The sequence below is a fragment of the Bos javanicus genome, chromosome 22, assembly GCF_032452875.1.
Source record: "Bos javanicus breed banteng chromosome 22, ARS-OSU_banteng_1.0, whole genome shotgun sequence".
In the NCBI taxonomy this organism is placed as follows: domain Eukaryota; kingdom Metazoa; phylum Chordata; class Mammalia; order Artiodactyla; family Bovidae; genus Bos; species Bos javanicus.
In genome coordinates, this window is record NC_083889.1 from 49720187 (window position 1) to 49733293 (window position 13107).

The window sequence follows — 13107 nt, forward strand, 5'->3', positions numbered from 1 at the left end:
TCAAGTGATTTTTCAAATTAATGTATAAATAGAAAAGAAAACAATTATATTTGCTAGAAAAGCAAAAGGCTTGAAATAAAAGTAGAGCTTTCTCTCTCTAATCATGGGACTGTTTTAAGGCCTATATGGTCTATTTGCAGGAATATCACAAAGAATAAACCTGTTATTATAGACGGTTTCACTCTATTCTTCTCTTTATCTGTCAGGTACATCACATGTCACTGGTCACTGCCAGCTTCAAGAATTTGAAAAAGAACAGATACACATTCATACATAACTAAATCACTTTGCTGTACACCTGAAACTAGCACAACATTTTTTTATCAACTATACTCCAATTTGAAATTTTTAAAAAACTTTTTAAAGAAAGATAAAATAAATTCTGCCTACAAAGAATTTATCATTTCATTGGTGGTAGTGGGATAAGGAGTGTGAGATGAGAGGAAAAAATGGTGCTGCTGAGTCACTACAGTCGTGTCCAACTCTGTGCGACCCCATAGACGGCAGCCCACCAGGCTCTCCCGTCCCTGGGATTTGCCAGGCAAGAACACTGGAGTGGGTTGCCATTTCCTTCTCCAATGCATGAAAGTGAAAAGTGAAAGTGAAGTCGCTCAGTCGTGTCCGACCCTCAGCGACCCCATGGACTGCAGCCTTCCAGGCTCCTCCATCCATGGGATTTTCCAGGCAGGAGTACTGGAGTGGGGTGCCATTGCCTTCTCCACCATATGGTGCTACAAGACCTGTTTGCTCCGAGATCCACTCTCTGTCCTCCTCCCCCGAACTCTATGCCCCAGGGGAGCCTGTTCTCACAGGCAGCATCAACAGCCTCCTCCCTGCCCCATGGCTGGTTGGGTAAAGTGGGTGGAGAACACTGTCAGATGCTGGAGGATTGGTGAGATTGGGATGTTTATTCCTGCAGGGGTCTGGAGTGCGGCTGCATCCCTCCAATGAAGGATGTGGATTTCCCAGGTGGCGCAGAGGTAAAGAACCTGCCTGCCAATGCAAGAGATGCAGGAGACTCAGGTTCAATCCCGGGGTCTGGAGGACCCCCTGGAGGAGGACATGGCAATCCACTCCAGTATTCTTGCCTGGAGAATCCCACGGACAGAGGAGCCTGGCGAGCTACAGTCCACAGGGTCACGAAGAGTTGGACATGACTGAAGCCGCTGAGCAAACACACAGATGTATAGCCAAGTTAGTGGCATAACCAGAAAGAGAGGAACTTTTCCAAATAATGTGTCAGAAGAAAGCAATTTGACTATATATCCCTAATGGAACATATTCTAAGGATTTAAAAAAAACTTCAAAAAAATCTTAGTCTGCTTTCACTAATCATACTGTGGATATAGTGATTAGTAGTGCTATTCTATGACTGTTGTGTGAGTATTGGAGAATAACCAGGTAAGTAATTATTTAGGAATTTCCTTTTAAGGTATAGAAAATGCAGATGTAAGATTTATGAAGTAAAGACAATGTAGTAATGCACAGTTCCGGATAAGGCCTACAAATAATGACAAATCTCTAGCACTAAAATTGTCATTTCTAAATATACTATTTCCCACTAAAAGGAACCAGGGCTCCTTGGGAAAAAGCCAAGTTTAGGACAGAAAATGCTTAACGTAAGTGTGGAATACCTTATCAAACTAAAAATCAAGGAAGCTATGATTAATAGCTAAACTACTATGGTCAGGTCAAAAGAACTTTCAGCACCAGGAGAGTTCCACTACTCACTAAAAGGATAGTATATCAATATATTTACATTCATAAGTAATAAGACTGATGATTCCCCAAAAAGCTTATTGGTCACTTTTCAAAGGTTGCTAGGGAATCAATTTACTACTATGAAAATTCACAAAACAGCGGAAAAAACAGAACAGAAAAAAAAAAAAAGAAAACACGCTTTTCTAACACAAACTAGATCTCAGTATACCCACATAGTTGGCGAGAAGTTTCTCTATAAAAATACTCTAGACAACAGAGAAGTGATGGCAAAGGTAGAATATATCCATTTGGTGACTCCCAATAAATGGATGGGTATAGGAAATGATCATTGGTAGCTCTAACATCATGAAAAGAGGAGACAAGAAATTATATAACTACTAAAGAAAGTGCCACGTGAAGAAATCATAAAACTCAAACCTGACTATGGTGATGCTTACAGAAATGTCAACTTAAAGGAAATACTGAGAATAAGGAGCATATTAAATGAATTCACAGAAATATGATTAGCAAGATTCAGATCATGAGACCAAAAAATGCAGTTTCTTTAACAAAACACTGCAAGGAAAAAAAAAAAGAGATGGAAAACTCAATAAAACAGCCTTCAGCTGTATCAACTCCATATACAGTAGTACCAAAAATTAACAAGACACTTAGGAATAAATTTAATCAAACAGGTACTGAAAACTACAAAACACTGCTAAGAGAAATTAAAGATCTAATTAAGACACCCCATGTTCATGGATTGGTAGAATTAAGATGACACTACTACCCAAGGTAGTCCACAGATTCAATGGAATCTCTATTAAAATCCCCAAGATAGAAAAACACATCCTAAAATTCATATGGAATTTCAAGAGACCCAAATATCCAAAACGATCTTCACAAAGTTGGACAACTCTCATTTTCAACCTTCAAAACTTACTACAAAAGTACAGTAATCAAAATAGTGTATGGTACTGGAATAAGGATTATATGAATCAACGGAAAATATATTATGTTCCCTATATATGAACATTCAAGTTGCGAACCTTCAAAGATGAAAATGTGCATTTGCATGTCCAACTGTGTTAGTTCACATCTGGCGTACATTGTCACGTGTGTGCATACTCTACAAGTGGTTATGCTTTTGTGTAGTTTACTGTATAGTATTATACAGAATGGGGCTTCCCAAGTGGCTCGGTAGTAAAGAATCCACCAGCCAATGCAGGAGACACAGGAAACACGGGTTTGATTCCTGGGTCAGAGGAATGTGAAGGAGGAAAAGGGAGCCTGGAGGAGGTAATGGCAAGCCCACTCCAGTATTCCTGCCTGGAGAATACCATGGACAAAGGAGCCTGGCAGACTGTAGTCCATGGGTCACAAAGGAGTCAGACATGACTTAGTGACTAAACAATAATAACATAATTAATATATGTTAAGTACTTAGAATAGTACCTGGTACAAAGTACTATCTGTTTGAAATTATTATTCTGCTATTTACTTTTTAAAGTATATAATACATATATATATTGTATACATATATTGTCACCCTGCTTATTTAACTTATATCAGAGTACATCATGTGAATGCCAGGCTGGATGAAGCACAAGCTGGAATCAAGATTGCTGGGAGAAATATCAATAACCTCAACGCAAATGACACCACTCTTACGGCAGAAAGTGCAGAGGAACTAAAAAGCCTCTTAATGAAAGTGAAAGAGGAGGGAGAAAAAGTTGGCTTTTTCACTCAACTTTCAGAAAACTAAGATTATGGCATCTGGTCCCATCACTTCATGGCAAACAGATGGGGAAACAGTGACAGACTTTATTTTGGGGGACTCCAAAGTCACTGCAGATGGTGACTGCAGTCATGAAATTAAAAGACGCTTACTCCTTGGAAGGAAAGCTATGACCAACCTAGACAGACAGCATATTAAAACGCAGAGACATTACTTTACCAACAAAGGTCCATCTAGTCAAAGCTATGATTTTTCCAGTAGTCATGTATGGACGTGAAAGTTGGACTATAAAGAAAGCTGAGCACCAAAGAATTGATGCTTTTGAACTGTGGTGTTGGAGAAGACTCTTTTTTTTTTTTTTTTTAAAGTTCACTAATGATTTTTTTTTTAATTTTTTATTCCTTTATTTCTCATGTGTTCCCCATCCTGAACCCTCCTCCCTCCTCCCTCCCCATACCATCCCTCTGGGTCGTCCCAGTGCACCAGCCCCAAGCATCCAGCATCGTGCATTGAACCTGGACTGGCATCTCGTTTCATACATGACATTTCACATGTTTCAATGCCATTCTCCCAAATCTTCCCACCCTCTCCCTCTCCCACAGAGTCCATAATCCTGTTCTATACATCAGTGTCTCTTTTGCTGTCTCGTATACAGGGTTATCGTTACCATCTTTCTAAATTCCATATATATGCGTTAGTATACTGTATTGGTGTTTTTCCTTCTGGCTTACTTCACTCTGTATAATAGGCTCCAGTTTCATCCACCTCATTAGAACTGATTCAAATGTATTCTTTTTAATGGCTGAGTAATACTCCATTGTGTATATGTACCACAGCTTTCTTATCCCTGGACATGGAAGCAACCTAGATGTCCATCAGCAGATGAATGGAGAAGACTCTTGAGAGTCCCTTGGACTGCAAGGAGATCCAACCAGTCCATCCTAAAGGAAATCAGTCCTGAATATTCATTGGAAGGACTGATGCTGAAGCTGAAACTCCAATACTTTGGCCACCTGATGCAAAGAACCAACTCATTGGAAAAGACCCTGATGCTGGGAAAGATTGAAGGAGGGAAGAGAAGGGGACCAAAGAGGATGAGATGGTTGGATGGCATCACCGACGCGATGGACATGAGTTTGAGTGGGCTCCAGAAGTTGGTGATGAACAGGGAAGCCTGGCGTGCTGAAGTCCATGGGGTGGCAAAGAGTCAGACACAACTGAGCAACTGAACGGAACTGAACTGAATATACACAGAAAGAGTGTGTAATATCAAAACATTTATGGCAGTTACCTGGGCTGGATGAGGAGAGAAGTGGGGATACACTTGGGGGAATTGAGTTAAGAGGCTTTAAGAGTACTACTTTCTATAGTTTTTTAAAAGCTGTATGGATTTTTTAAAATTATGTACACTGTATTTGCCAATACCATGTATAAGCACACTGCATCCATGGGAAGGCATTCTACAATGTCTTTAAAGTTGTACTCTTTTCAGTATAATTCTAGTAATACAAAAATATCATAGGATCAACACTAAAATGTATTTTCTTCTACTTGAAATAAAAGAAACCATCATTGCTAAATCTTTTAGTACAAACACTAGCCATCAGAAGAGAATTCTGAGTCTTCCCTTTTATTTTTAATTTTTTAACAACACACTAAAATTTATTCTACAAACAAAATTATTTGAGCAGGAAATTTATCCATTTTATCTCATAAAAATTATCAACAAGTAATTCTTAAAAGTAGCTGCCACGTAAAGCAAATTAAGCAAGTGAGTCTCTACTTTTAAATGAAAACCAGCTACTTACAAAGTAAGAACTATTGGGTGATCTTTTTGTATTTCTAGCTAAGAGCACTTCAAATTAAAGACCATCTTTTTAAAATGTGCTTCAAAAACACTACAGGCAAAGAGAAAAATTTAAGGGGGTGAACATGCTTTAATATAAGACATAAGCTAGATATCTCAACTGAGTCCCAAACAAAATTCAGTCATGAGGTGGGGAAAAGAGCTGGTAATGTCTGGTGAGACAGGAGAAGAATAAAGATTTTAAAAGGTGGCTTGCAGAGTGATAAATGGGGAAGCTAAGAGTAGAGGGATGAAGGACAGATGGAAGAGGACAGCAAGGGGTCAGTCTCCCATCCTGGTCAAAGAGACAGTGAATTATTAGGGAGAGATATACACGGAGAAGAAAATGGCACCCCACTCCAGTACTCTTGCCTGGAAAATCCCATGGACAGAGGAGCCTGGTAGGCTGCAGTCCATGGGGTCGCTAAGAGTCAGACACGACTGAGCACATTCACTTTCACTTTTCACTTTCATGCAATGGAGAAGGAAATGGCAATCTACTCCAGTGTTCTTGCCTGGAGAATCCCAGGAATGGGGGAGCCTGGTGGGCTGCCGTCTCTGGGGTCACACAGAGTGGGACACGACTGAAGCGACTTAGTAGCAGCATAAATAGAGGGGGCCTTCCCCAGTGTGTCAGTGGTAAAGAATCCACCTACAATGCAGGAGACATGAGTTCGATTCCTGGGTAGGGAAGATGCCCCAAAGGAGGGCATGGCAACCCACTCCAGTATTCTGGCCTGGGGAATCCCATGCACAGAGGAGCCTGGCAGGTTACAGTCCATAGGGTCCCAAAGAGTCAGATACGACTGAGCTACTGAGCATGCACACACGCACAGACAGAAGAGTTAAAGCTTTCTCTCCAAGAAGTTGAGACTCAGGAGCACAAGCAGTGTACACACTGCAGCTCCAGCACTGATTTAGAGCACAGGTATCAAAAACCTCAGTTACAAAGGCAGGTTGAGAATTCTCAGTAATTAAAAATATATATATATATATGATTAGAAGAAAAAAATATTAACATGTAGCACCATACTTCAGTTTTAGAACCTGTTTCTGTCATTTACCTAATTAAAATAAAGAATTTAAAAGAAAATGCAACCCAAGGTATTAGTTCCATTTACTTTATGAGCTAATAAAAATGTAAAGATCATTTCCTCAATCAATAATCTATTTCCAACTTACAATCTCCAAATACCACAGAGAAAAATACTCTCATATGTATCAAAGTTAGTAAGTCATTTATAAAGCAATAATGCCTACTACAACACAATATTTTCTTACTGAAACTATACATAAACTCTAATCTAGAGTTAGTAAAGATTAGTACAGTGTACTTATTTTATTTTACTGAAGAGGAAAATAGAAGGTAGTTAAGTGATTTGTTCGCAATCCTTATAGATTTTCCATGTGAGGAACAGTAGTGCCTAGTTCCTGTGAAAATAAATTCTATTATTCTTTTATCTCTTTCTCCTGAATCTAAAATCACTCTTATGCTCCTCCATTTCCATTCCTAAAATTGCTTTTTCCCTTGATTAAAATGTTGCATTGGCTCCCTACTGCCCACAGAATAAAAGCCATATTCCTCCTTGCATCCAAGGCCCTTGACACTCTTGGCCAAACCTGCCCTCTCAGTCTCCTCCCAACGACAGAAGACGTGGTCTAGTCACTGTTCTGCAAAACAAGTCTCCAGCACATAACCTTGCACGAGCCTCCCTTTCATACGTCACTGTTTCCTACTGCCTGGATCCTCTCTCCTGCTTCCTCTCCACTGACAAAAATCCTATCCACTCATCAAGACTGTTTTTGCACTGTTGGAAATGAATCTTCCAGGCCCTGAAGTCCTCTGGCACATTCTACTTCTATCACATGACTGACCTTAATTGTAGCTTCGAGTATATGTGCATCAAGGAGCCCTCTCACTTTACTGTTCTGTATGCCCAGCATTCCTAACTCTCATGTTTTACAGAAATTGTCCCACTCTATATGATTTCAGTGGGGCTATGAGTCAGACCCTCTCCACCGCCTCCAAGTAGGCATGTAAAATAGACTGGGCCACGCCATTCACTCCCTGAATCTTCCCAACAGGAGCTAACTCTTTGCTATCCCATCATGCACTGTAAAGATGTAACCCCAGAGCTGCCAGGAGCTACGGTCCCCAAAGTGAAAACAGTAAATTTTTTGAAGTTAATGACTGCAAAAAATAATTCAACACACAGGCATATACCAAAATGTAAAATGGAAACACAGATATCCTGATATGTTGAGGCCCTGATCCCAGTCTTCTGAGGTCAGATCCATTCACACCTTTTTTAGTTATATGAACCAGTAAATTCTCCTTTCTGCTTCAGTTTCAGATGGATTTCTAATAATTATAATTGAAAGAATCCCCGTGGAAAACAGTATGGAGGTTTCTCGGAAAACTAAAAATAGAATTACCGTATGATCCAGCAATCTCACTTCTGGGCATAGATCCAGACAAAACCATTATGTAAAAAGATACATGCACCCCTATGTCCACAGCAGCACTATTCACAATAGCCAAGACGGGGGAACAATCTCAGTGTCCACCGACAGACGGATGGATACAGAAGACATGGCACATATATACAATGGAATATTGCTCGGCCATAAAGAGTAAAATAATGCCATTTGCAGCTACATGGATGAACCTAGAAATTACCATACTAAACAAAGAAAGTCCAAAAGAGAAAGACAAATACCAGGTATTCAATAAATATTTCTAGACTAATTCCTATCTTCCGGTGGTTTTACATAAGAGTCAATGATATAGTGTTGTTTTTTTTTTTTAAGACTTTTTAGGGAATCAGTGTCTGAATTCAAGACCCAAAGAGCCAAACTGTATGACTTTGAGTAAGTTACCAGATGCCTCTGACCTTGGTGATGCCATCTGAAAAATAAGAACACTGTGTTATGTTATGGTCCCTTCTAGATCTAAAGTTCCATAAATATATAATTATTAGCTAAAAATTCTTGTCTACTTGCATTGTTTTAACTACTAACTTCATAAAACTTCCTTAATCTAATTTTCACAATCATCTAGATTAAAGGTCTTGAAAGTAGGCAGATCTGTATAGTCTTCCTTCATTGTTCCCCAGAACCTCAGTTCAGTTCAGTCGCTCAGTTGTGTCTGATTCTTTGTGTCCCAGAGCCTAGTACATACCAGATCTTCTGTAAATGTCTACTAAATCAATAAAAGAATCCATGTGAAGTATCTTCACTTTCCAGTTTGACTTGTATTTTGAATTTCATGTTACTACCTGTTTTTCATTACCTCAGGAAACCTCCTCCTCTCCTTCTGTCAAGAAACAAAGTTTAACTTTCTTTTCCCTTTTGTGGTTCCTGCAACAAACTATAGTTGATACCATCTTGCCAATCCCTGTAACATGTAATCTCAGTATCATCTTTATCCTCCACCTTCTAATCACAACTGAAAATAATTTCAAACTCTATTTTCAGAGCTGAATTGTTTAATAATTTCTATCAACTTATATCTTCATTTAAGTATGTTTGAAAGGCTTTCACCAGTCTACAATAATTGCATGAGTTCCTTTCTCTCAATGTGGAGTTTATTTTAAACTACATATTCTCTATGAAGTGAACAATTAGGGACTATCCAGAAAAAACATCCCGAAGTTAAAGTATATTTAAGAACCACTCTAGGGGCTTCTTTGATGGTCCAGTGGTTAAGAATTCACCTGCCAATGCAAGGGACACACGTTTGATCCCTGGTCTGGGGAAATCCCACTTGCCATTGGACAACTAAGCCCGTGTGCCACAACTACTGAAGCCCGAGCACCTGGAGTTTGTGCTCCACAGTGAGAAGCCACCGTGATGAGAAGCCACTGCCTGCCGCAACTAGAGAAAGTTCATGCACAGCAATACAGAACCAGCACAGCTAAAAATAAAAATGTTTTAAATGGGCAAAGTACTGAGTAGACATTTCTCCAAAAACAATACACAAATGGTCAATAAACACATGAAAAAATGCTCGACTTCACTAATTATTAGGGAAAATGCAAATCAAAACCACAGTGAAATACCACTTCACACCCATTTGGATAGCCATTTATAAAAAGCTTTTTTTAAAAAAATAACAAGCATTAGCAAGGATGTAAAGAGACTGGAATCCTTGTGCATTGCTGATGGGAAAGTAAAAATGGTACAGACAATACAGAAAATAGTATGGGTGGTTCCTCAAAAAAACTAAACATAGAATTCCCAAATGCTAAGTAATTCCAAAGGATTTAAAAACAGGTAGTCAAACAGGTACTTGGATGCCAAATGTTCATTACAGCATTATTCACAACAGTAAAAGAACAACCCAAGAGTCCATCAATAAAGAATGGGTAACCGGGAGACTGGAACCATCTTACATACACTACTATGTATAAAACAACGAATGAGAACTTACTGCATAGCACAGGGAGCTCTACTTGGTGCTCTGTGATGACCTAAGTGGGAAGGAAATTCAAAAAAGAGGGGATATGTGTACACATACGGCTGATTCACTTTGCTGTACAGCAGAAACTGGCACATCAGTGTAGAGCAACTATACGCCAATAAAAAGTAATAACAATAAACAACCCCTCCTTCTTCCTGGTTTTCCTCATGATAAGATGGCTATCACAGCTCCAGATGTCCTACCTACATGCAGCCATCCAGAGGGGAAACTGCCCCCTGCACAGACCAAATCTGCATTAGGCTGTATTACTCCCAGATCACTGTCTCTGTTCCAAAGTCAGGTCTTCCTATGGAGTGCAGCCTTGGCCATGAGTTAGTTCTTTTAACAGGCCTAAGGTTTTCATAAAGGCACTAAATCTCACTCCAAAGGAAAGCAAAGGGGCCACTTCTGTCTTTCACAGAGTTGATTACCCAGTTTTCCATGCACAAGTTCAATTCAGATTTAGCTTGAAAATGCATAACTAGGGAAAGAAGTAAAGGGCAGAGTGGCTGGCAAATAGGGAAAGATAAAGAATAATACTTGAAGTAGCTACAGAGAACAGAAATGAAGGGAGTTAGAAAGAATATCAAAACAAAACTATTATTTCAAGTCACTGATACCAAGCTGATGGAGTCTCACACATCCTCAATCCACCCTCATCTGTTCCTCTCCGTGCATGCTCGGTCGTGTTCAACTCTTTGTGACCCCATGGACTGTTGTCTGCCAGGCTCCTCTGTCCATGGAATTTTCCAGGCAAGAATACTGGAGTGGGTTGCCATTTCCTACTCCAGGGGATCTTCCTGACCCAGGGACCAAAACCATGCCCGTGCATCTCCTGCATTGGCAAGTAGATTCTTTACCACTAGCACCACCTGCAAATTTGGAAAACTCAGCAGTGGCCACAGGACTGGAAAAGGTCAGTTTTCATTCCGATCCCAAAGAAAGGCAATGCCAAAGAATGCTCAAACTACTGCACAATTGCACTCATCTCACACGCTAGTAAAGTAATGCTCAAAATTCTCCAAGCCAGGCTTCAGCAATATGTGAACCGTGAACTTCCTGATGTTCAAGCTGGTTTTAGAAAGGCATAGGAACCAGAGATCAAATTGCCAACATCCGCTGGATCATGGAAAAAGCAAGAGAGTTCCAGAAAAACATCTATTTTTGCTTTATTGACTATGCCAAAGCCTTTGACTGTGTGGATCACAATATAGTGTGGAAAATTCTGAAAGAGATGGGAATACCAGACCACCTTATCTGCCTCTTGAGAAATTTGTATGCAGGTCAGGATGCAACAGTTAGAACTGGACATGGAACAACAGACTGGTTCCAAATAGGAAAAGGAGTACGTCAAGGCTGTATATTGTCACCCTGCTTATTTAACTTATATGCAGAGTACATCATGAGAAACGCTGGACTAGAAGAAACACAAGCTGGAATCAAGACTGCCGGGAGAAATATCAATAACCTCAGATATGCAGATGACACCACCCTTATGGCAGAAAGTGAAGAGGACCTAAAAAGCCTCTTGATGAAAGTGAAAGTGGAGAGTGAAAAAGTGGGCTTAAAGCTCAACATTCAGACAACGAAGATCATGGCATCCGGTCCCACCACTTCATGGGAAATAGATGGGGAAACAGTGGAAACAGTGTCAGACTTTATTTTTCTGGGCTCCAAAATCACTGCAGATGGTGACTGCAACCATGAAATTAAAGGACACTTACTCCTTGGAAGGAAAGTTATGACCAACCTAGAGAGCATATTCAAAAGCAGAGACATTACTTTGCCAAGAAAGGTTCGTCTAGTCAAGGCTATGGTTTTACCTGTGGTCATGTATGGATGTGAGAGTTGGACTGTGAAGAAGGCTGAGCGCCTAAGAATTGATGCTTTTGAACTATGGTGTTGGAGAAGACACTTGAGAGTCCCTTGGACTCCAAGGAGATCCAACCAGTCCATTCTGAAGGAGATCAGCCCTGGGATTTCTTTGGAAGGAATGATGCTAAAGCTGAAACTCCAGTACTTTGGCCACCTCGTGCAAAGAGTTGACTCACTGGAAAAAGACTCTGATGCTGGGAGGGGTTGGGGGCAGGAGGAGAAGGGGACGACAGAGGATGAGATGGCTGGATGGCATCACTGACTCGATGGACGTGAGTCTCAGTGAACTCTGGGAGTTGGTGATGGACAGGGAGGCCTGGCGTGCTGCGATTCATGGGGTCGCAAAGAGTTAGACATGACTGAGCAACTGATCTGATCTGATCTGATCTGATCTGAGCGCCACCTGGGAAGTCTATATTCCCACCACCACCACCCCCAAATTCCCAGAAAGCATCACAACCAGATGAGAAAAGTAATAAACAAACAAGAGAACCACTGAATGGAATTCATGATTTTCCTTGGGATTTCAGTAAGAAAGCAAACAAGCATCACTGTATTATTGTTATAATGACTTGTTTGCATTAACAACATCCAATAGTCAGAAAATCCAGTTAAACAACTGATGCCAAAGAAGTTGAAATGGTAGTACAGGACACTATTTTTGTAATGCTTCAGAATTTATTCCTCCAAGCCTGTATCAACTTTGAAATTTCTGAAGATACAAATCTGTGGAGAAAATGATGCCCCATACTTTCGAGAGTGCAGAGAAGCAAGTACTCTTACTGTCCTGGTGATAGTTAATTTCTAACAACCAACTGCGCAGAAGTAGATTAGATAAATCACAGTACCTGACACAATGCCTGATGGAATAGCAGTCATTAAAACAATGACATTCCAGTTATAAGAAAAGGTTTGTAGTAGAACAGATTTAAAACAAAAACTGTTGGGACTTCCTTGGTGGTTAAGACTCTGCACTTCCACTGTAGCAGGCACGGGTTCGATACCTGGTCATGGAACTAAGATTCCACATGCCATGCAGCCTGGCCAAAAAATAAATTACTTGTGCTTTAAAAAATAAAAGACTTTTATGACAATATAAACAGTACAGTCCTAAATTTATTTTAAATGCCTGCATCAGAAAAAAAGACTGGAAAGATATTCCAGCATGTTTTGAGGGGTTATGTCTGAAAAATAAATCGTATCTTAAAAGTAAGATATCACCCTTATTTTCTTTTTTGTGTATTTTTCTGTATTTACTGGCATGTCTATAATGAACCTGTATCTTATGTAATCAGAGCGGAAATGTTATAGAAAAAAAAAAAACCTCAAATGTATTCAACATATTGAATTCACAATACAGGGCAGAACAAAACATATTATTTATATTAAACTCCAACAAAAATCTTTTCTTGGTATTTTTAAAGGTTTAACCTTTAGTTTACAGGAAAAGTCACTCATCTAACACACAGCTTCCCCAAAGGTGTC

General features: G+C 39.8%; 1 protein-coding gene across 12 annotated transcripts in view; it reads right to left on the reverse strand.

Moving 5' to 3' along the window:
• Nucleotides 1-13107, reverse strand: part of DOCK3 (dedicator of cytokinesis 3) — a 304579-nt gene that overhangs the window by 281338 nt on the left and 10134 nt on the right. The window contains exon 1 of one of the 12 annotated variants that reach the window (XM_061397479.1): nt 161-424. The exons of the other annotated variants lie outside the window; for them this stretch is intronic. Within the exon in view, the coding sequence (XP_061253463.1) occupies nt 161-212 (52 nt within the window). The 5' untranslated portion in view covers nt 213-424. Of the gene's footprint in view, nt 1-160; nt 425-13107 lie in introns of those variants that run through there. 12 annotated transcript variants of the gene reach the window in all.